The sequence below is a fragment of the Chroicocephalus ridibundus genome, chromosome 6, assembly GCF_963924245.1.
Source record: "Chroicocephalus ridibundus chromosome 6, bChrRid1.1, whole genome shotgun sequence".
In the NCBI taxonomy this organism is placed as follows: domain Eukaryota; kingdom Metazoa; phylum Chordata; class Aves; order Charadriiformes; family Laridae; genus Chroicocephalus; species Chroicocephalus ridibundus.
The window spans coordinates 19,762,252-19,786,016 of NC_086289.1; the positions used below are offsets into that span (position 1 = coordinate 19,762,252).

The 23,765-nt window shown below is 40.3% G+C and overlaps 1 protein-coding gene across 1 annotated transcript; it reads right to left on the bottom strand.

The window, feature by feature from the left end:
* Positions 1–76: 76 nt before the first annotated feature.
* Positions 77–23,441, bottom strand: STAMBPL1 (STAM binding protein like 1). Its single transcript, XM_063339220.1, has 11 exons — positions 23,198–23,441; positions 12,003–12,197; positions 10,880–11,097; positions 9,389–9,464; positions 7,878–7,973; positions 6,179–6,533; positions 5,426–5,550; positions 4,423–4,560; positions 3,666–3,778; positions 1,979–2,078; positions 77–383 (listed from the first exon to the last, which is right to left on the bottom strand). Exons 2-11 carry the CDS (start codon positions 12,084–12,086, stop codon positions 327–329), a joined length of 1,362 nt encoding a protein of 453 aa, XP_063195290.1. The 5' UTR covers positions 12,087–12,197; positions 23,198–23,441; the 3' UTR covers positions 77–326.
* Positions 23,442–23,765: the final 324 nt, after the last annotated feature.

Sequence of the window (23,765 nt, forward strand, 5' to 3'; positions counted from 1 at the left end):
AAAAATCTCTAATTCTCTGAAAGCAATTAATACCAACAAGTAACAAGAGAAACATTACTTACTTCAACACAGTTAGCGTTGTTTGAAGTTCATTTTATTGTTGTATTTTATAGGTGAGATTTGTTTACAGATTCAGGGGTAATGCCGCTGAACTCCATCTTGACAGAGCAACAAAATAACTCCAAAACAGGCTAGAGCAATAAATATCAAACCATTCAATCTAAAATGTATAAATATAAAAGTCATTTCTGAAATTGTAGGAAAAACAGGACTCCGTTTTTCTGTTTTGGCCATTTGTATAGTAACATCGCTGTCGTCCATCCATATCACCTCAGATCCAGCACAATTATCTTTATGTCTTTCCCGACCACATGGGTACATGGCTGCAGAAGAAGTCAACCAATTACTCACAGAAATCAATTTCAGTAAAACAGCGTGAAGGCTATTGTTTCCTTTTAGTTTTGAGCCTGCTTAATTCTATGCCTATCTATCCAACTTCGGTACCTGTCACTGTGCCTGTTCACAGGCAAACCTGACTGTCACAGGTATGGACTGCTGAATTAAGGACTACAACATCCAGTCAGAAATAACTTTTTAAGAGGATATTGTTTAGTGCTTAACCTGTGAAACAGATTCTAGTTCTGTGCTATCCTTTATGTATCACAGCACGGGATACCTGAAATGGAGAAGGAAGGTGTTGGTGCTGCTTTAAAACAGGTGCGTGGGGGACAGCAGCAAGGAAAGTGTGAAGCTGTTCTCTTCCCGCAGTGGCTTCAGATGTGTCTGCCCACATGATGGAACTTTTTTTAGCATTTAGGACTAGATTGTATCAGCTTGTATTGTGTCTATGGAGAAGAGGTTTTGCCAGAAACCAGGTGCAGATTAGGATTGTTTTAGTCAGGTTTCACAAGGCTTCCTGTATTGTCACCCCTGATATTTTTCTTCCAGGAAATGAGACTGTGATCTTACTGTTTTTGTTGGAAGATCAATATCTTTTGGGGATTGTACTTGAAAGGATATTTGTGTTTGATATGCGATACCAGCAGCGTGTCGAATGATTATAAATGAGCTCAAGTGGCCTGTAACATCATTGATGAACTAAGTCTGTAGAGGACTGCTGAAAAGAGCCCATCTGGAACAAAAGTCTTAAAATTTTTCAGAGTTGGACTACCTTCTTATTATCCTTACAGTCAATGATAAAAGAACAGAACAAAACAAAGAAACCCCAACCTCTCCTTCTTTTGGGGGGTAATACCGACATTCGGAGAGTCCTACAACAAAGAAGTAATTTCCAATGTCTTTCAGCATTACTTATCTGCATTTGGTCATTTTATTTTGAGATATACGAGATACTCGGTGTTTGAAGTGAGCCCCGTTTAAAAAAAACCAAAAAAAATTACACAAAGGTAAAGATTGCTGTCTTCCAGATAACAGTGACATTTCTAATAATGACTGACTATACTGTTCAGCCATCCATATAGCATACTATGCTCATAAAACATCAAAAGATAGTGTAGTTACTGAGAAAGGTTTATGAGAAGCCAGTGGAAAATTACAGGCAATGAAGAAAACAGGGCTTAATCTACTCATAGCTGCACTTTTTAGCAGCTGGGATGTTCTGTTGGGACACTACAGTTGGGGAGATGAACTGAATTCATTGTTTAAAAACTGAAGAGCTCAGGAATAACTCCTGTTTGAAACTGTGGCTTTTTGCTTCTTCTGAAGGCAGGTAAAAGTGGTGACTGATAATAACTGCCTCTGGTTAGCCACCATTTGAATGGCAGTGTGTAACACTCATGGCTGCTATTGACTGCTTAAGCAGACTCCTATTGCCTACCTTGGTCAGTGAAGCAAGGGTAATGAATTCTTAAAATGCGGGAAAAATTATAAAGAAATCTAAGCATGTCTAATTTCTGCTTGCAGCAGAACCATGGGCGAGAATGTAAATAGTCAAAACCATGTTGTGTTATATACTTACATTAAATAACCTAGGGTCCTTTGTATGTGGGTGGAATCCCTTCTTTTTACAAGCAGAAACTTCTAGCATGCCAGCATTAGTAAGTCTGAAGATGCCAGTGCTGGAAAGCAAAAGTTGAAACTCTCGTTACAGTCTGCTCCCATAATACATGTCTGAGGTTTCACATACAAATTGCTTAGCTTAACAGAAGGACAACAGAATGGTGCTCAGTGACCTTCAAAACCCAGGAGCCATGGCTGAGTTAGATTCTTAAAGGCATTTGAAATCAGGGGGAGTTGTATTCCTGTAAAGGAAGAGATGATGACGTGAAGGGGGAAAAAAAAAATAATCACAGTACTGGTACTATTTCCATTAGGCAGGTTAGCCTACTAAGGGCCCAGGCTAGTTCATACAGGAACAGATACAAAACAGAAACTTAGGTGTTCCGCATCGCATTTCACTCACTGAACTCTAGAGGGACAACTTAAAAGAGAATAGCTAGCCTTTAAGCTAGCTGTGTAAACAACTAATGACGGTACATGTCCTCCCCACTCTTCTAGGTAATCAAGTAATACAAAGCATAAGAAAATGCACTGCTGCATAGGTATGATCTAACACTTTTGAGTATTGAATAACACATTAGAAAACCCACCCTTCTGTGAAAAACATTAGTGCCTAAGAACTACAGTACAGCACCTGATTAATAAATGTTACAGATAGATACCCTGTAACCAACTCTAACCTGTTACTCCTATCAGCATAACTATGAAAGAAATGTGGAAGACCAGAGATTTGAAAAGGTGTGTGGACGTGCTCTGGGTTACAAAGCCTAGTGCTTGTGCACTTGCCCCTCAGTCTGTATTTACAGCTCTGCTACGTGAACGGCCCATATAGGAAGTTAGGCAACGAGAATGGGATTCATAGAAGTCATCTACAGAGGCAGAAGGCCAGAAAGGCTGAAGAAATGCACAGTCTAAACAGTGGAGTTAGCCCTGGGGCCTTGAAATGCCAAGCACACCAAAGCGGAATAACAGAATTGTTGAGGTTGGAAGGAACCTCTGAAGATTGTCTAGTCCAACCCCCCTAGCTCCAGCAGAATCACATTGAGCAGGTTGCCCGGGACCATGTCTAGACAGGTTTTGAATATCTCCATGGATATAGGCTTCACACCCGCTCTGGGCAACCTGTTCCATTATAAACCTTCACATCAATACTTACACAGTTCGAGGTTTTCCCAGATACTTATTGGTTGTATTTTATGAAATATAAAACCAGGACCTTATTATTGAAAAAGTGATCTTTATCCCTCTACTCCACAAACTGCAATTTTCACATCATCCTAGAGAAATACGTCTAACCCCTCCACTTCCTTCATCAGACAGAATGAAGATGGGTCTGTTGTAGGGCACTGGCAATTAGGTCTCTAGAAGAACAGCTCCTGTCATTACTACTTGGTTGAGCAGAGTATAGAAATAAATAAAATTTACAACCTGGGGCTGGGAAGGGAGGAGGAGAGAGAAGCCAGAAACAATATTGTGCATAGAGACTGACTGGAATGCAAGTCTAAACAACTTAAAGAAAACAAACTCACAATACAATATTCCTGCCCTGCATCCAAGTTTACATGTGCTGTTTGTGTTTGATCAAATTTTACGATAAGGACTAAGGGAAAAATATCTAAATATTACTTAGAAAAATCAGAACTCACTCATTATGCTTTGGTGAACAAACAATTGCAATGGCCTCTGGCAACATTAGCTGGTAAGAACAATGAGTATGAAGATCAACACTGGATAAGAACGCAGTTTGTGTTGGATGTGTCTACAAAAAGAAAGGGAAAACTCAACATCATGAAATATTTCTTACAAATCAAGGTTGACATACATTCAAGAAGGAACAATAATTTTTAACAAGTGAAAGTATCAGTATTTCCTTAGGTTGGTTTCTTATGTTCCTATTAAGCCAGATTCTACATTTTTGTGGTGGCTTTTCAGTACGAGGTTTCTGGAGGCACATTCACAACCAGATGTACAAGCCATTTTCTGATCATGGCAGGGAAGAAAGGTGGAATGAAGAAGTGCAAGACAAAGGGAAAGGACTTGATTGTCCAAAATCCCCAAGAGCGAAATTAATATAAAGTTTAAACAACACAATACCCCCCCCTCAAATTTTCAATACAGTAGAAAAATAAATGGCATTAGAGACTAATAAAATACCCCTAAATCGACATAAACAAAAGTTGCACAGGCAAAAGCAGGCCCATTGTGTCAACAGGACGCCTCAACTGCATTAAGAAATACTCATCTGTGGAGAACGTTAGTGCTCATTTACATCACTACAATTAGAATGAAGCAAGCAAATTAATTTTAGTTAGTCTAGTTATTTCTTCAGTTTATTTCCAGGGTTTTTTTCATGTAGTACGCAGAGCAGATACAGAAAAGCCAGAATCTGGGAGTCATACGTACATGGATCCAACCCAAAGTGAGGAGATCATACTGATCCTGAATACCAAATAGTTCTTCCACGTTCTCCATGTCGCAGTAGTCTGGTCCTGCAGATTGCTTTGGCACTATTACGTGAGTAATAGTAAATTCATTATGTGTCTGTAAAACAAACATTGACTTAGAGCGGAACAAATGAAACTAATGAATAAATGCTGAATCAGAATCTGAAAGTCGTCGGCCTATCAGCTAAAACAAACAGTACAGCTCCACTGATTGTAGTGCAGCTATGCGGACTTACTGCACCTGAGAATATCCCTTAGCATTAGTAGTAGTAGTAACAACATGAGATTGTTGCATTGAAATGTTCTCAGAGACCAGTGTGGAAAGGTTGTCCTTTAAAATAATTAAAAACATGAAAAAAGGGGTTTGAGAATACTATAATTATTTTCTGTGAAACTTGGAACATCACTACTCTTGCTATTCTTCGCTTTATACAATTCAAATACACTTGGACGTCATCTTTAAAATTCTTTGTATGCCAGAATTAGCCATGACATCTTTCCCTGCTCTGAAAGGATGTTAAGTGTTATCTAGGTCAAAGGAAAAATCCAGCCTGGAAATCAGATGTTCTACAGCTTGATGGGGGGATTTTCTTCTGTTTTGTTGTGCCATTACAAATTTGATGACTCCAGTAGATTCTAACAGTCTTTATATTTCATTGTCCTGTAACTAAACCTCACTTACCTTAGATGAATGCCAGAGAAAGTACTCGAAAAAGCCTGTATTGCACAGCATGCTGAAAAACTTGCTACATTTTATAATGACAGCAGTGTACTTTGATCAGATGTTTCCCTAATAAGGCAAGCCCAAACTGCTGAAGTGACCACTCAGGTTATAATATGAAACTGATTATATTAAAGACTAATCATTTAGATCTGCTTTTGCTCTGAAATCGATACATTACAGAAAAATACAGCACTATCAAATATGTCTTCCCCATACAAATGTGAGGGTTAAACTGTACCAGTTTTCCACAGAGAATTCCACATGTCTCTATTCCTCTTACTGTATTTGCCTCTGCGAGCAGCAGAAATTTGTGACAGAGATCCCTGGGCAAAATGACACCTCTGAGTGCTTCGGCCAATTGAGCTAATAAGAAAAAAACAAAAACAAAAACAAAACAAAACAAAAAAGGAGAGAGAGATAAAAAGGCATTTGCCGCTTACCACAGTGAAGTTCTATAAAATATGGAAATATATCCAGATATATACAGTTACAGGAAATTATTGAAAGTGAAAGAATTATACTTACCACATCACAGATTTCTAATGAGAATAAATCTACAGCACAAGCACTTCACCCTAAATTGAGGTCAGCAGCCCATAAGATACGCTCATTAGCCTGCCCCTGAGGTGACAGTGATCTGATACGATCTCCCAGGCGAAGGTGAACCACTGCAGGTTCTGCTTCTGTTCCCTTGAAGCCCACGGCAAGATTCAGACTTCATTCCTCAGGAACACTAAGGCTCAGTCTCTAGATCCATTGATTGGTACTCAACTGGAAAACGTGAAACTGCGCAACTAGTCCCCTCTCTTAAAATGAAGAAACTGTATGGAACTGTTGTGTGTACACCAACCTGTTCACATTTATTTCACTACGGACATCCTCACAGTGAAGAAATACACATGCATATGCAATATGTGGACTGCTATAAGCAGCAAAGAGGCAGGTAAAATAAAAAAGGAATGAAAAAAAACCCCAATATCTCTGCACTTACTCTGAACAGCACTTAAAGTAGCCGCTGGCTTTAAGACCCGGTTTACTGGAGGTGAATGTCCAGTGCAGCCAGATGTGCCGCTCCTCTCTTTTTTCTCAAGCAGTGCAGGGGATAAGGAACTGTTCTCCGGTACAGAAATACAAGACAGCATACTTCCATCTATCTGTTCAGACATAACCATGCTCTCTCTGATTTTCTGATCTCGAGCTAGTTCTTGCTTCTTAAGTTGATCCTCAAAGAACTGAAACTGCTCTGATTCAAGCTGCTGTTGCCGCATATGTGCGATTCGTTTCTTCTCTGCCTCTATTAGCTTTTGATGCTCTAGTTTCTTCAGAAATTCAGTTCTACATTTGTTCTGAAACACATGCAAAATAGTGACATTCTCAGAACACTAAATAGCCTCAAAAAATGAAGGGAAAGAAGCAATCCAATTGTTTAATACAACCATCAAATCCTGGCATTAAAAATTAGGCCTTTTGGAACCTGTTTGCTGAAGTGGCAAATACAACTCTATCCCCAAAAGTAGTATGATATGGAAGGAAAACCAGTAAGTAAGGAATTCCTAACACAAAGCTTCCAATCTGCACACCTGTGGTGCTTTGTGTTTTCACTTCAGTAGGGATAGCACCGGCCTCATTTGCCTGTTACAATAAAGTCATTAGAAACAGACTTTTCAGAACAGTGATGGCAAAGAGACTAGACACAAGTGTAAGCCCTTACAATTTTCAATGCAACAAGAAATCCACAAGCACGTGGGTTTCCTGCATAGATTTCATAATCCGTTTTGTTAGTGGGTTCTGTTGCTTGTCGCTGCTGTTTGCATAGGTTGGTCGACTTTCTCCTGCTGCTTTCTTTCCTCAGCTTTCCCTGGGCTGCCTGACCTGGCGTTGGTGCAGAGCCTGCCCAGCCTCAGGCACATCAGGTGCCTTCTCCACTCTGGTCTATGCCCCCTTGTCCCCAGGCCACCTGCTGTTCCACAAACTGCAAGGGAAGCTTCAGGTTTCAACAGCCTGGCAAAGGGGAGCAGCAAGCATCTCCAGAAGCAAATGAAAAAACCAGAGCAAAGTCATTTCTTAAAAGTCGCAAGCAAAATAGAGCAGGAAAAAAAGCCTCAAACCAATCGGTGACAGGAATATGGGGTTGCGGTGGTGGTGGTGTTTGTCCTGTTTTTTTGTAGATTTTTTTTCATAATACCCTAGGTCAATTTTAAGGGAAGGAAAGAAAAAGATGGTTTTTTCTCAGATGCTCTTTCCAAGACAAGTTTTTAAAACTACAGATCCTCTTTTCAGTGACTTCAATACACAAGATGCAAGTATTTACAGTTACTTGAAGACTCAAACAGGATCAAGCAAACTTAAGCACATTCAGAGCCAAGGGACCTTTTCCTCATACTCATGTAAGTGTATCAACGGTATCCTTTTTATAAAACAGGATCAGAGTGTACCAAAGACCTAATTGCATATTTGTAGATAGTTATTAAGTAAATATCACAGCACATTTATTTCCAAGCACACACTTCCATTACTTATTTTCAAATGACCAACAGATTAGATTCTGAGAAGTGAAAAGTCATTCTAAGCAGCCTGTGAAATGGTTAGGTTCTTGTAGAACTGGCATTTCACTGCTTATTTTTTAAGAAGTTTTAAATGACAGAAAAATATTCATACCAACAATAATTTAGTAATCGTATAAGACTTACTTTGTTTTGCATGTATTCTTGATATTCTAAGTTGTATTTTTTTAAAAGATCTCTCTTCAATTCATCTGTCCTTGGAAACGCAACCTCCTTCAATTTCTTTGGGGTGGGATGGGAGAGAAAGATAGGTAAGTTTACTTTACACTTTTTAAAAGAACCACCTGGAAAACAAACTCAGCTGTAATACAGATTTTAAAAAATACAAAATAGAAAAAAATACTGCTTTTCTCCCAGGAAAGAAAGGAAGAAACACATGCTAAATCATCAGCTTATGAAACTTCTGTAGTACACTGATTTCAATAAAGTTATATTAATTTATGTCAGTGAAAGGTGTAACATGACTACTTATCTCAAGGAAAGATTAGGCCTTTTTCTAGCAATCTGTTATATCTGTTTTGTTTAACAGGCATGTGATGACTAACGTATTTGTTGTAGGTGTAATTTATAAAAAAGCTAAGTCCAACATTCAACGTTTTGGATAGGATCATCACATTTTTCTCTGGGACTCTCTGGACAGAAATATGACTGCATATGCCCATTTCCAGGTGAGGAAAAAAAGTTTATTTGCTGAAATAGTACAACCTGTAGCTTCCTGTGACAGCCCTGGCAGATAAAAAGATTTTGTTTTATGAAACAAAAACAATGCCCAAGGCAGAGATTACTATAGAATAATTTAGAGGCTGTAGGGAGGGAAGGAGACCATGGGCTTAATCCTAGTGAGCGCCATCGGAGGGAGTATGTCAGATGCTCTTTCTCAACAGGGATGTTTTCCTAGATTGTGGGCCACAGTCAAAAATTTGGCATGAAGCATTTTGGCTTTGGGTATGACATTATTCCACTTCAACAGTAGAGAAAGCATGCAAATATGGCAGCATGAAGCAAGAGACACTTATGCTTTTTCTCATTGGGCAATTCCAGACGTTTTAAACTCAGTATAAGGCTGTATTTGAAATGTCTCTTTTAACAAAAAAAAAAAACAAAAAACAAAAAACAAAACTTTTTTATTTACAGGTGGAGGAAAAAAATCTGGTAAAAAATAAGTAAATACATATTTGATAATAAAGAAAGCAAAAATATACTTCGATTATTTAGCAGGGTAAGGAAATACTGCACAGGCACCAGTAATGCCGCATGCCTGCCTTTCCCTCTGCAATAGTCAGTTTGGACCATTAGCTACTTGCATAACTGGGACCAGCATCAAACTCTAAGTACTGTTAAATCAGTGTATTTTTAACATGTAAGCTTTCAGAAATGGGTGTACCTGGGTTTCCAACAATCTACCAACTTACTCAGAGACCATTCTTGTTCACCCTTTAGGATGATAATTTAATTTCCATTAATGATCAAGTGATTAAACCAAAATAAAACATGAATGACTACTGCAGAAAGGTATCATAAATTCAGCTGTGGTGGCTGATGTGGGCTATGTGCACAGGGAGAGAAAAGGACTGCTGGGAAGGAATGGAGAGATTCTGGGGGAAACATTTCTTAAAGGCCAGCAACCATAACCCTACCTTAATAATATCTTGTTTTTCTGGTACCGCACATTGGTGATAGTCTGGGTGACTAGGCAGCTTTTCTACAAACAACCTAGGAAATTAAACATGCATGTGTTCACCTCAGTAGCCAGAGGAATATCCACAATAGCTTCTATGTTGACAGAAAAATCAGTTTCACATAACTGTTAAACACTGAATTCCAGATGACGTGGAGCAGGTTGCTACATATTTCTTTAAAGTGACACTTAAACTCTTGTATAGACTTGTGTGGGACACATGGGGTAATGACAGAAGATTATTTTCTACATCTGAATATATTTTGGTTTTCATTAGTTGGGTTAAAAAAAGCAGCACAGCCAGCACCTAAAAATAGCCCTCAAAAGCACCCTCCACTCTAGCCAGTGTTAATACATCCTGTTTCTACTGTCTTTATCGGTCCTTAGCTGAAATGCTGAATCTTAAATGGGAAGTCGAGAATGCAGCACTGACTATCATCAAAGCAGTTATTTTTACCAGACCAAGCTGCATAGCTAACAGCTGTATTATTGACCTACCCAGACATCTAAATTATGGCAACACTCGGCTGCAGAGAGTGTGGAACACGCAGCTGCTATCATTTTTTCAGCAGTTTGTACAATGTTCACCTCCAGTCTGGATCTCTTTTTATAGAGATACAGCCATTTAAAATCAAGCAGAATAAGAAAGATCTGGTCTAGTTTTCAGAGTATGGGGAAAGAAAGGGGGGGAAAGGAGGTATCCTGTTATAAAAATTTTAAAATATGCATATTAAAAAAGCCCCTTTCAGAAGTAAGGAAGCAACCCAATCAATTCTACAGCAAAACTAGCTAGTTAAAAAGTTTAAACCTGCGACGGATACATTTTTCAGCTGGCTATTTTGACAGTTTTAATAAAAGCTGTCTGGATTTGTTTTTTTGGGTGGAAAGAATAATCATACAATGAATATATGTATTGTGGATTTTGCATATACTCCTGTGAGAAGCAATAAATTATACTTAATCCTTTTGGGGAAGAAAAGCAACAAGAGGCAAAAAGACATTTTTTCATGTTTTTTAAGTGCTGTGCAATACTGCAATCTTTCAGATTGGTGGACGCTCGTATCTCGTAACTATTAAAGGCTCAGAAGTCTTATCTAAACATTGCTTTTTAAGCCATGCACTTTATTTATCCAATGTGCTGATAGATACAGAATAATCTGTGGGAAACGGTGCTCATAGTATAGCCTGGTACAATAAACTTAAACCTCCGTGTATTAGGTTAGTTCACGCATGGCAGTTAATAGAAGGATAAGACTATTACATTAACAGATGAGATGAAATTATAACAAAGCCTGCGATTAGAATAAAGATCTCCAGAGAACAAAGCTGTTCTGGAAGAACACACTAAACATTTTTCTCCTAGTCTAAAGGGGTGCCCTGTTTTCACTGCAGCTCTTCATTTCAGTTTACTCAGAATTATAAGTTGTAATGACTACAAATGGTTTCTTACGTTATGAACTTGTTGTAAAAAACAAAAGCATTCTCCAGATTTCCCTCCTCCATATATACTGATGCCATTCGCTCCATCTCTACTCCAGATCTAAAGTAACGACGCGGCGTGATCTCTTCATTGATTGTGATATTGCTGCCAAGTTTGCTTAAGGCACGTACTCTCTCTTCTGGGGTCACAGAGATGTCTGTGTGGTCAGGAATAGCTACTAGCTTTTTCTGAAAAAGAACAGAGAGATTAGCAAAGAGAACCAGATGTTACGTTCCACTTTCAGTAAGTGATCTCATTCAAGAAAGAAACTCCAGGGAAATCTTCAGCTTTTTTCTCAAAATAGGCATTGGTTTCCCCACCGGTAGCCACAGTTGAAACATTGCAACATGTTTCTCAATTGCAAATAAATTGTGAGTGTGATTACAAATAAAAAATGATCTTATCCCCCTCCCCAAATCTTCAAACTACAAAAAAATCCCAGGAAAAAAACCAAGGTAAAATTAAGTAAACCCCTGTAGAAATGATCAAAGGCAACACAGAGTGTGTCCTCTTTAGAATCCCACATACATGAAATTCTACAGGATTCTGCCTCAAGCTACTGCAATAATTTGGTGGAGGGCCTGAATACTCCTATTCCACGACGCATAGGGTATGACTGCTGGGTATAGTTCAGCTAACAAAGAGCAGTAAGTTCGCCTGGTCAGTCAACAGTTCACTTCAAATGTTCATTTCCAGTTTCAAATGAGGCAGCTGAAGCCTAAAAAGTTAGAATGAACTCCCCTGAGAAGAAGCACAGCTGCGTGCTATAATCATTACCTTCCTGTTAAGTAGTTAAATAATTGGCTACTGCAAGTTGCTTCCTCTTTGAAAATTTTTACTGTATCTATTCAAAATGTTCACTTCAACTTCTTAAAAACCTGATGACTGAAACAAGCTAAAACCCCATAAACCCTGTATGTAGAAATAAAATAAATTCCAACAAACCCATTGGGCAGAACATGGGAGGAACTGGCAGAGTGCAGGAAGAGACCCTTGTAGCTGACAGCAAAGGCTGCCTAACAGCTCTCTTGAATTGTGTCCTATTTGAAAGAGAGGGTGCTCAACCATCAAAGCATTTCTTTGTCATACATACCAAGGAGCTGACAGTGAATGGTTGTTCCATGTTGTTCTCTGTCTGCAAACCAAGGAGATCGCTCTTTCCCTCCAAAGTCTCCATCTGACTACAAAGGGCGGTATCAATCCAGCACTCAAGATTTGCAGTCAGCTGTCTCAGGGTTTATTAGCCCAAGGAAAACTTGAACACAGATACATTGATTGTGGTCGTGTGCTGGAAAAAATATACCAAGTCATTCAGACTAGAAATACATTCAAATGTCACATAAATTTGCATGCCTGCACCGACTCATTACTTCGGTATCACAGTACTTACATATTTAATAACAATCTAAAATCTACCAGGCATCTAAAATTTAAAATGGGAATGCATGGGGGCTTACAGAAGAGTTGCAGACTATCTGACCTCTTCTAATGTTATTACAGTGGGTTAGAACACAATATAATGAATTATTTTTACAATTTTTACAGCAACTTAAAAAAACCTCAACTTTTGAGCAGAAAGTGAAAAAACTCAAAGGTCAAAGACTAACCACAGAATCTGTGTTTCCTTGAGCGTATGTTTTGACAAACATATTTATAAACAGTGTGAATCTGACATCTTTTTTCCTGCTAAGCCTATAATTAAAAATAAAACTTAGCATAAAAACTCATATCAGTAACATAAAGCAGAGAAAATATTTCAAGCACCACGTGTTCCACGTGCACAGCTTGCTGATTTCAACAGCACTCAAAATATGATGAAGTCTGATGAATCAACTGGTAGTAATTGCTTCTTGCACAGCTCTGAACCAGTAAAGACAAATATTTAGACATGGTGTGGTCATCAGCAAAAAAAAACCCAACCCAACAAACATCTGAAAGGGAAATCAATTATTTATATTTTAACGGAAATACAAAAATGAAGCTCCTAATGTGGTTTTTCACTTCCGTGCACTCAATCTAAACAAATTTGATCCTGAATGTTGAAGGCACTTTATGTATTGCAATAAATACGCCTTATGCTTTTGTAAAAGCATAAAGAGTGGGTTCAGCAAAGCTATTTTCTCAGCACACCTCTCTCTAGAGGACAGAGGGCTCTGGGTTAGAGAAAACCAACCCTAACGTGTTTTTAGCTGGCTGCATTTCTCAAGTATTGGTTTCTGTATTTCTGTCTCCCTCATTTTTTTCCAAGAACTAACAGTATCTATTAGATCTGTCTTTAATTTTAACAATTAGTGCAAATATTCAGAAGACATGAAATTCATTCAAGTAATACCCTTTCTTTAAAATAATCAGACCCATCCTGTTTTACTTGTAAAAGCCCTTACTGGTATGCTCCTTCTGCCTTATTAATTCCGTCTTACTCTGCTTTTACATATGACCTCACAATCTCAATGAGTATGTTCTTGCTTCATTTTACACCCATGCTTTCCATTTTCAAGGTTTTTATTCTCATCGTCAGGTATGTCACAGGTCTTTGAATTCAATTTCAAGACCTGCTTTTTTCAAATTAAGGTATTCAAAATGCTGTCACAATTTGTGACAAAAAAAGTGGAGCATGGCTTATGCACCCAAGGCATCAACATTAGTTCTGGTTGCAGCGCTAATGGAAATGGTTCTCTAAGCAATTTAATTTTACATAGATGGAGCTCTGGTATAAATGATCAGCTTGGCAGGAGAGCCTATTCATTGCCTATTCACAGACTGCAGAAAGGACCCATGGGACAACAATAATTAAATATTTTTGCTTTAGCCTGCACCAAGAAACATACTGCCTTATGGCTAGTTCCGCTTGAAACCCTTCTTCAGCAGGACCACTGTCGATGTGTTGGTAGACTGTGAAAGGTGAGGGCTAAAAGCTTGGCCAGTGCAGAGCTCATGTTAGTCCTCTGCCGCTGCGACTCAGAATCTAAGCAGAAATAAAATCTTCAATAAGAGACTCTGCATTCACGTGCTTTGTGTGGCTCAGGAGTAACAGTTTAAAGAAATATCTCAGAGCTAAAAAGCATAGATTTTGAAACCCTTTATTCACTCACTTATCCATCACATGAATTTTTTTTTATTTCCCCTAGAAGCAACTAGGAGATCTGCAATAGCTGAATGGGAGGCTAGTGTTGCTCTAAAGTATGAATTCAAGTATGACAATCTGAAAAATACTCTAGTCTTCAATTTATCAAAAAAAAAAAAATATTGTTCAAAAGTAAAGGGTGCAGAAATGCATTTCTGTTCAATTGCCTATTTCAATTAGCGGCTTTTGAGCAAGACAGCAGCTTTTCAAGCACTTTCTCCATTACAGACTTTCTTCAAAATCTGGTGAGGAAACGGACTCTTCAGAGAATGCTCTTGTGATGCTTCCCTATGGAGGACATAGGATATGGATCATATGCTTCTTTCAGCTGCTACCACACCTTGAAGACCTTTCAGCCTCGCCAGTAGGTAAGTGGAAAAATGTTAGTGCAGCAAGTGAGAAACACAAAAGCCAGTAATTGGTGGGGTTTTGTTTTTTGTGGTTTTTTTTTTTTTTTGATGTGTGGGCTTTTTTCATTTTTTTGGGGGTTGTGGGTTTGTTTGTTTGTTTGTTTTGGGGGGGCTAGTATTCCCAAAGAAGTCTTTGTTAAAGAAGTCTGTGGTATCCCCCGGTCAAGATTTCTTTGGAACTGGCATAGGAAGACGTCAGGGAACCCTTTACTTGCAAAGATTTCTCATCTTGGTCTCTAAGCATAATAAAATTATAAATATGTTATTTCAGTGGTATTTTTAACCTAAAGAAGCATTAAAACTAAGGGAAAAAAAAGTGTAATAGCAGGTATTTTAAAGAGGAGACATCTGGTAGCAGCAGAAACTCACAGTTCCTCAAAATTGTGTCAGAGCTTTGAAGAAGCTCTGCAGAGAGAAGAAGCCAAGCCACAGTGCAAGAGCTTAGCAGAAGAATCGCTGCAAATAAAAGAGGAAACTGACTTTTTAAGTCAGTTTCAGGAGCACATTAAAACCAGACACCATAAATAAAGAAGAACTACTGGGATGAATTTATATTCCTTTTACAAAAATGTGAAATAAGACTCAAATAAATTAGCTATTACAGGTGGCAGCACAATTTAAAAAAGAAAAATGCTAAAAAGAACGTGGGCTGTCTTATGAGTGCACTCCAATATATTATCCTTAACACGTGGACACACTGGCCAGAATTATAAATCATTAATCATTAAAATGCAAAAGGTTAAGCTTTACTAAAAACACCACCGCGGGCATGTCTGTCGGCTCCCTGGAATGCCCCTGTGCATAATGTTCCTCCTGGCACAGCTTCACAGTCACCTTCAGCTGGTCAAAGGCCATGACACTGCCAAGGGGCTCCTCTCCCCCCATCAGGCTTCTTTGTACCTCCACTTTGTTGACACCAGTGACTTCAAGGCAAGTTGTATCTGATCCAAATTAAAATCAAATGGACTTTCAAAATTAATTACTTCCTCCTCAGACTCAGACTGTAAGGGAGGTGGCAGAAACATGAAGCCAGCAAAACACTGGCCCTTTCTGCAGCATCGCTGCCCTAGACTGATATGAGCTGGCTTTGAAAATGCACCCCATGAGCTTGTACAGCGCCTACAAGAATTGCCCAGTTCTGATGAGGTACTATTTTTCTTCTGGAAGTACACACTCATATTTCACTCTACAAGAGCAAAGAGAAAGTCAAATGTCAAACCTCCGTATGCAACAGAACCTAATTATATTCACATATACAAAAGAGTTATGCTAATACAGTGAACTACACTCCAACCCCAACCACAGGGGATAAGTAGCAATGCTAGCTTGGAGCTGTCTTAGTCTATTAGAGTGTAAAGTGCTCTAAATTCTAAGAGTAAACATGCATTTTTCTGCCTTTCAATTTCAGACACTCCAACTAACTTAGAGTTTGATAATGTCTGATTAAAAAGAAGTATCTGGACATTTAGAATGCAAATCAAGTTTTTTTCTAATGATGGATTTTCTGAGAGTTGTTATCAGAATATAAGAATTTAACATCCATTCAACAGTTAAGAAATATTTCTTGACTTCATTGCTGATGGCACTCCTCATCAAATCCCATTTCTTCCTCAAAACCCACTTGTTTTCCTGCATGATCCAGCTTATTATACTAGGCATTAATCCTTTGTAAAATCCAGCTTTATTTAGTCAAAGGCCCTCAGACACAGAAACAGAGCAAAGAAAGAAAATTGACATTTTGAATGACACTGAGAGTAATTCTTTCTGTTCACACTAACAAGGATGGTACCGAGTACCAGGGCAGTGAAAAGCAAAGAGCGCAATTTTAACCTAAAAGTATAAGCAAATAGTGGTAGAGGAGACAGAATAAGTGTATCAAGGCATATCAAGTACCCCAAGAATACGCTAATAAGACAGAGGTGGGATAAGAAGATCTGGAGAATGCATACACAGACTCCCACGGTTTTCTGAGAGGTATAATATCAAAATCCATCACGAATTCTCCAGTGCCTTCACAGTTCGGTGCATGCTGGCGTGGTTCAAATAATTGCCAGTACAGCTGGAAGTGACCAAACAAGAGCCCCTCTGCCTGTGCTCCGAGGCAGGGAGGTACAACCCAGCTAAGTTTGCAAAGCTAATTAGTTGTGGCAGCAAAATGTGGTACACATGGCAACACAGCAAGGCCTGTTTAGTGTAAGTCCTTCACTGAAGTAACCTGCCCATGTGAGACGGCTGGACCAGACAACAAAGCCAAGCATGGACCATTCTCTGCCAAAGGATGTACCCAGTGACTGGTGGTACCCTAGCGGGACTCGTGTTCCTTAAACCTTCTAGAGCCCCAAAGAGGAGCTCAGAGTACCGGTGCCTCCCAGAAATGAGCTGACTGCAGAGCACAAGGACTGAATTTCAAGTCCTTATCATCATCTTGAGGCTGCTTTTCCTTCTTCAGCTCTTCAGAAGAGGTTTTTAAATGTTGAAGGAGCTTTTTAGATTTTTAAACAAGAAACTGCCTAACTTCAGTAAGTACTAGTTTAATCATTAGTTTCCACTTTGTAACATTAGTTACTTTGAACCATTGTTATTAGTCACATTGAAAGGTTGTTATTAGTTATGGGGAAACATTATTAGCTACTTTGAAACATTATTAGTTATTTTGAAACATTATTAATTACTTTGAAACATTAGTTTTCCCTTTGTAATGTGTTTTTAAATTCCAAGGGAATTCATCATAACACATTGCCTTCACTGTTGTCAGCAACACCTGTCAGGATTTTGACTATTGGCCTTACTAAAAAGCTGCATTAAAGAGATCACTGCTACAATTTTCCAAAGCACTTTTTGCATTCAAAGCTTAGGTTCTGTTAAAAAAAATAACAGGGACTTGGGGCATCAGCAATGATTTATTCTTCGCATATTTTTTATTAGTGGGTTATTTCAGATATACTCATCCTTTTGTTTGATATTTTGGTGGAATGTAAAGCCCAGATATGGTTCCCATCAAAATCATTCACTTGAGTTCATTGGGATCAGGATCCTTACAGTGTATCTAGAAATATTTGCTAATATAAGAGCTAAAATGTGTCACAGTTCCATTTTTTACTAGCTACTCTTGAGAGCACTGTTCTGCATTCATCCTAGGATAAAAGAAAAAGAAGCTTACTTTAATACTGTAATAAGAAGTTAAACCAGAAATACTCTGTTTTACTACACTGTGAAGAGTCATGATTATAGAATCCTAGAATAAAGGTGTGCCTCAAACCATAAAGGGTTGCCTCATTAAAATAACCAAATTAGCAAGTGCAAAACCCAGGTTTTAATTGCCCATAATGGAACTAAGTTATCTCAACAAATTTGAAACAGGGAATATCCAGTGATTGGCAGATGAAGATAAAGGACTGTTTCATGGTAAGTCGTCACCCATGATACCTATATTTTTGTACTTTGAAGTGGCTGTTCAAGTGAATTTTGTGAAAAATAGGTTAGATATACAGGCACCTAACTCATTCAGCTCTTTTTGAAATGCCATGCTGCGTATTGGCACAGCACATAATCATTTATACACACACTTGGGTTTGGTATAAAATATGCTAAAAACGAGCCTAGATAGCAAACTGCCTTCTGTTGGTTCTCTGCAAAAAGAAACAGCATGTTCATCTGTCAACATGTTTTTGAAACAACCGTTCACCGTTATAGCAAGTGATTCAGCTTGTGTAGTAAAGTAGTCTCTTCTGGAAAAAAAAAAAACAAACTCAAACAACAAAGCACTGAATGTCATGGCAAGATCATTCTCTTGTGCACAGAAAAATACCAATTAACCAAAACCAAGAGAAGGGCCTTTCAATGGAGAGAAGTACTGCAAGGAGACACTTGCTGAGAACCTCACACCTTTCGTTGGAGAAGTTGCTCTTCATAGTAGGAGCTACCAAGCTTGGCTCTAGAAAAGCCTGTCTCAGTAATTGTTCGTATTTTAATACTGACCCTTAGCTCCATGGATCCATTTAAATAGCATTGCCAAGACTTCCTTTCAGGCCCCACTAGTTCCCAGAGGCAGCTGCTGAGCTATACAATCGTGTCTTCTAGAAGGGGGTCAAGGTTATATCGTCTTTTTCACCTACTGTGAAGGACCAGTCCCACCTAGCTCCCAGCAGACTGTGCCAGTGGCATACAGACAGCAGCATCTTCACCTCCTTATGTGCAGAGGAGATCCTCCATGCTCAGATCTGCCAAACCCAAGTCTTCCTGGTATGGTTACACCACTCAGTGCTGTATCTTACATCACAAAATTGAGATTTATTTTCATCTAAAGAAAATGTGGGTGTTTTCTCACAGTTAAAAAAAGTAAGAATAATGATTTGAAGTCTTTTAAAATTGTTCTGCAAATATTTGGAGGACTGCAGTCAGTTAACGTACCTACTTAAATATCATTGTTTTCTAGAAAGGTTTTTCATTTGGAACAGACAGAAACATTACTGCATTAAGAAGGTACATCAATAGAATTAGATTGCTACTGGGTCTGCTAAGACTCTGATAAACTACTATGCAGATAACGTCCAAAATGACACATGCAAGACCCTGACTTTTACAGAGAATATGAATGTAGAACCTACAGGCTTTTCCCATTGCTTCAGAGCCGACCTTCACCTATTTTCTTACCCATTTTTATACAGACTGTTTTGCAGTCAAGATCTAGTATGTCCGTGCTACTACAACATAACCCTGTGCATTTGAGCTGTATACACATAGGTGATGGCTCGCTACCAAATTTATTAATATGCTCTGTCGACAAAGACGTTAGTCACTTTTAAGAGAATGTCCTGGAAACCAGGCTGGAAATATTGGACATTGAAACATGCATCTGTGAACTGCTGACAGCTCTTTCTCTTGTGGTTTCTCGTGTCAAAACACAATCCCTCCCTCCATCTCCCTGTTCTGGTAACACCAATCAGTTTCAGCAGAAAAGCATTTTTAACATAATGGATAAAGTATCACCAATGTTAGAATGTCTCGGATTACAAGCAATAGCCTTCTTAGGCAGCCACTGAAATATACTTATGCAACACAGAACAGCATCTTTCCAGTGACCCACTAAAAGGATGTTCTAGAGGTTGCGTGGAAAAACAGTGCCATTTCCTTCCTTTGGGAAATCTGTGACAATCCCCCATCAAAATTAGCGTAGCAGGGCACAGTAAGGCAGAAGAGGTCACAAAGAAAAGCAATAACTGTTGTTATATATAATTTGCTCCAATACGTAACATCACTGATAAAACTAACTTGCAGCATGAAGACAAGAAGCTGTGTTGCTAAGGGAAACAAATGAGAGGCTAAAATCAGCACAGAGGTCTGCAACACTTCATAGGCTTCCATGAAACAAAGCAAGCATGACTCCTTGCATACCCTCAGGTTTCACAGGTTTTTCTGCCTGTAGCCCTGTTTCTCTCAGAGGCAAAGTCCCTAGGAGAGAAGGGTTAAGAACCTTCCTATTCTTCCTGTAAAAGGCAATGATTTTTTTCTGGCAATATTTGCTACTTAATTTTGTAGCACTTTCAGACTCCATAACCTCTGATACGGACATTTGTTAATTGGGTGAGCAACCAGTTGCAGCAATTAATTTCCTTTTCTGTCTGATGACAAATTCCTATTCTGTCTGTCTTCTTATGGTTCACAATATAGCTGACAAAAAAAGAATTTAATTGACATTTCTGACATACAAATTCACAGTTCATCTGAATTGCCTATAAGGAATGACGCTTGCCTTGTGGCCTCAAATCTAGAAAAAATAATTTGGGGCATCAGTTCAATGGGTTCTCGCTATTTTGTACGTTAATGGTTAAGTAAGCAAAGTGCAGATAAAAAATGGATAGCGATATTACCTACAGGATGGAGTGTGGTCAACCAGTACAAATAACTACCACGTAATCTGGCATGTTTCTGCAGTGCAATGCTTATATTAAGATAATACGGTTAGCTGATTTCATAATGAAGTCTTTGACCTCCTGCCCTATCCTAGATGATTCGGGATGTCTCATGCCATGAAGAGATGGAAAAAAAAACAAATCAAAACAAAACACCAAAGCCAAGCAGGAATGCCTGGCTATGAAAAGAATTCAGTGTGCTTTAGACCAATTTTTCTACTTGGATAGTTACAATGTTTGGTTTTTCTTTTAGAAGGTTGCTCAGTTTGACAATGATAAGCACATGTTTTATAGCAGCACTGACTGTAATGCAGCCAGCTCATAGGGCTGCTTGAAAGTCAGCGGAATTATCCAGAATATCAGAGCTGAGCGCGATGACTTGTGGCTAACATTCTACCCACTTGCAGGCCAACAGGCTCTTCGTCCCAGTGAAGAGATGCACAGACTACCTTTGAGCCTATTTCCAAATTAATTGTTTTTCCCTTCAGGACGAGTCCGATGACCTTTGCAGCCTATCCAGGCTCCTTTCTGTATCAACAGAGAGAGACAGATATCTCTGAAAGTCAGTGAAAACCAGACAGAGAAGCTAAAAGAGGACGATACTTTCTAGTTGATTACGTGGTGAGCCCACGGTCTCCCTGATGTTGTGTGCTGAACCGTGAGTCATCTGGAGCTGCCAGTAGGAAGTGGTAGGCAACGGGTTGTGTCTGAGCAGATGCCTGACTCACAGATTACCATGAGGCATCATCATTTGCGTAAGACTGAAAATGCTGGATTTTTATAAAAGGGATGCCTGTGCATCTAAGTCACTACACAGGGATCATTCAGGAACTGTATGAGCACGATTGATTTCTTTCACAGACTGATACTTCTATTTATATTGGAAACTATGACCAGAAAATATGTTTTCTGGTATGGCAATCTAAATGTTAAATATTTATTAAAATTATACAAAGACTTTCATTACAAGACAGCAAACTAAGTTCCAGAACACAAACTGGAAATGTAACCTTTGAAACAGTAATAAAATCTCGGGAGTCAGATAAGAAGAGGAAAAAACGCCATTATGCATATATCTGGCAAGCAGAGACCAAATATTTATTTTTATACAGCATTTGCTCAGTGTCTTCATGCATAAGTCACCTTGTCACTCCCTCAGCAGTTGAAGATTTCACGACAGCCCTCACCTTGAGCTATACTCTTCCTCGCCTGGTGATTAACTTACAGGGAATGCCTTAAGGCATGACCTTGAGCAAACCTCATGCACGTAAAGAAAACTCATGAGAAATGTCTTCGCAGTATCCTCACGGCAATATCATTAACACATATGTTTGTGGGATTGATCAAGACACTGAACCCTAATTTTAAACATAATACTACAAAATAACCCCCCTGCACTTACAGCCTTTTAAAATACTATTTAAAAACTGTAACTATGAAATTTGCAGGTACAGAATTACACAGGGTTTGGGAGGAATGCTTCCTACACTCTCCTGTGATCTACGAGGCTCTGGACTTGACAACACTGGCCTTTGGTTTAGTTATTCATGCCTTTAGCACCTAGACATGCAATATACCAGGCAGCACTCCATTTAGCAGGTCAGGAAATCCAGCTGCTACAGAGTAACACAATATATTGCCTCAGCAACACCCTCAGCAACAAACCTGGACTCCATTCTCCCAGGAATATTTCACGGAGTCGTGGGCCTCTGTCCTATTTTCTAGGACCTGATGGTCTAAGGCAATTTGTCAAATACATGTATTAGCTACAGCTTTGGACAGTCAACCACTTTAGCCTGCAATGAGGAGAAAACCCACTTCTGTGGAGACAGAACTTTCTCAAAGCCGGTCTTTGCCTGAGGAATGAACTCCCTGGGAACTACAGTCCCTCCAAGAACTCATGAGCTCACCACTTTTCATTCTTAGCAGAAGGTGTGTTTTTTCCACCCGTGAGTTCTCAGACAAGCATTCAGAACCACGTGCATGTGAAATAAAAAGTATTCCAGACCAAGAGGAAATCCCCCAGAAGGGACTTTTTGCCACCCTTCTGAAACAGGACGGTGCATCCATGTGTGAGAGAAGTGAATTACGTTCCTCGGTGCACTTCGGAGGGACGCCTTAGATTCTACAGAGGCCAAAATGAGGTAGGTACAAAATGAGATACCTGAGCAGAAATAGCTTATGAGAGAGCTACAGATGCCCAACGACCACAATGTGTTGTGTTTTTTCTTTTTTGCATCCTTTCAGTTTCTGTTCCGATGATAACCTTTCACATGTATATGGAAATCGTTTAAAAACAGAGTACTGCTATAAGTGTTTCTCTCCGAGAGACGATACCGTTCTGGACTCTGCTCCCCGCCGTGCTCTAACCACCCATTTTTGTAGACGCAGTGCCACGGGCAGCGTTACCCAGCCCAGCTTCGCCGCTCCCCCGCCTCCCCAGAAGTTGCCGGTGACACCATGATGCCCAGGCTGCCTCCCCGCACCCAGAGCTTGCTCCCTCTCTTCCTCCTGGCCCCGGCTCCCTGAGGATGTCCCTAACCCGAAGTTCCGCCCTGCCTGGAGGAGGGCGATTCCCGACAGGCCTCCCCGGGGACGGCGGCACCTGACACCCGGGGCGGGGACGACCCGGACCCATCGCTCACCGGCGACATTGGCCCAGCCGAGCCCGGCTGATGGAGCTCGTACCGGGCTCCCACCGCTCCCCGACCCCGGCGTTTCTTTCTCCTTCTTCCCGCAGGAACCGCAAAGCAGCGGGATGAAGGCGGCGGGGGTGGGGGGCATCTCCCTGCCCCTCTCTCCCTCTCACCGCGGGGGGGTGGGTGGTTGGGATGCTGCTTACCGGCTCCGCCATCCGTTCGGCCGCCGCTGGAAGACAAAGCTCAGGGGCGCCCGCCCCCACCGAGCGCCTTCCGCCGCCGCCGGCCCAGGTTACGGTGCGGGGCGAAGGGAGGAGCCTGCGCGGCGCCGGGGCGAGCGGCGTGGCCATGGCTCGATCTGCGCCGCCGGGTCCTCCACCGATACGAGCCCATCGCAAGGCACCACCCGCCCTCGCCGCCGACGCTTCCACTCGCCCGCCGGGCGAGTGGAAGCGTCGGCGGCGAGGGCGGGTGGTGCCTTGCGTGAGTGATGGGCCAAAAAGGGGGTGTTGCAGCATCCTCACCTGGCCTGTGTCCCCTCTACCTTTCCCACCTTGCTGGTGCCTTAAGTAAGTCCATACCTGCTTGTGTACTGGTGGGCGAGGGCACCTCTCCTGGGCTAATCTACACCCGGGCATGGGGCTAACGCCGCTGGCTGAGGAAGGTGTCAGCCGGACGAGGAGGAAGATGCGGTGGCCACCGTGGTGCTGGGTGCCCGGGTTTGAGCAATGCAGGGCTAATTTATCTTCTAATGCTGGGGAAAACTGCGCT

Coding starts and splice junctions, on each gene's coding strand:
- STAMBPL1 (XM_063339220.1), bottom strand. CDS start 12,086: ATGGAGACTTTGGAGGGAAAGAGCGATCTCCTTGGTTTGCAGACAGAG. Junction 9,465..10,879: donor TTTTACAACAAGTTCATAAC/GTAAGAAACCAT, acceptor TTAATTTCCTAG/GTTGTTTGTAGAAAAGCTGC. Junction 4,561..5,425: donor GAATTCTCTGTGGAAAACTG/GTACAGTTTAAC, acceptor TTTGTTTTACAG/ACACATAATGAATTTACTAT.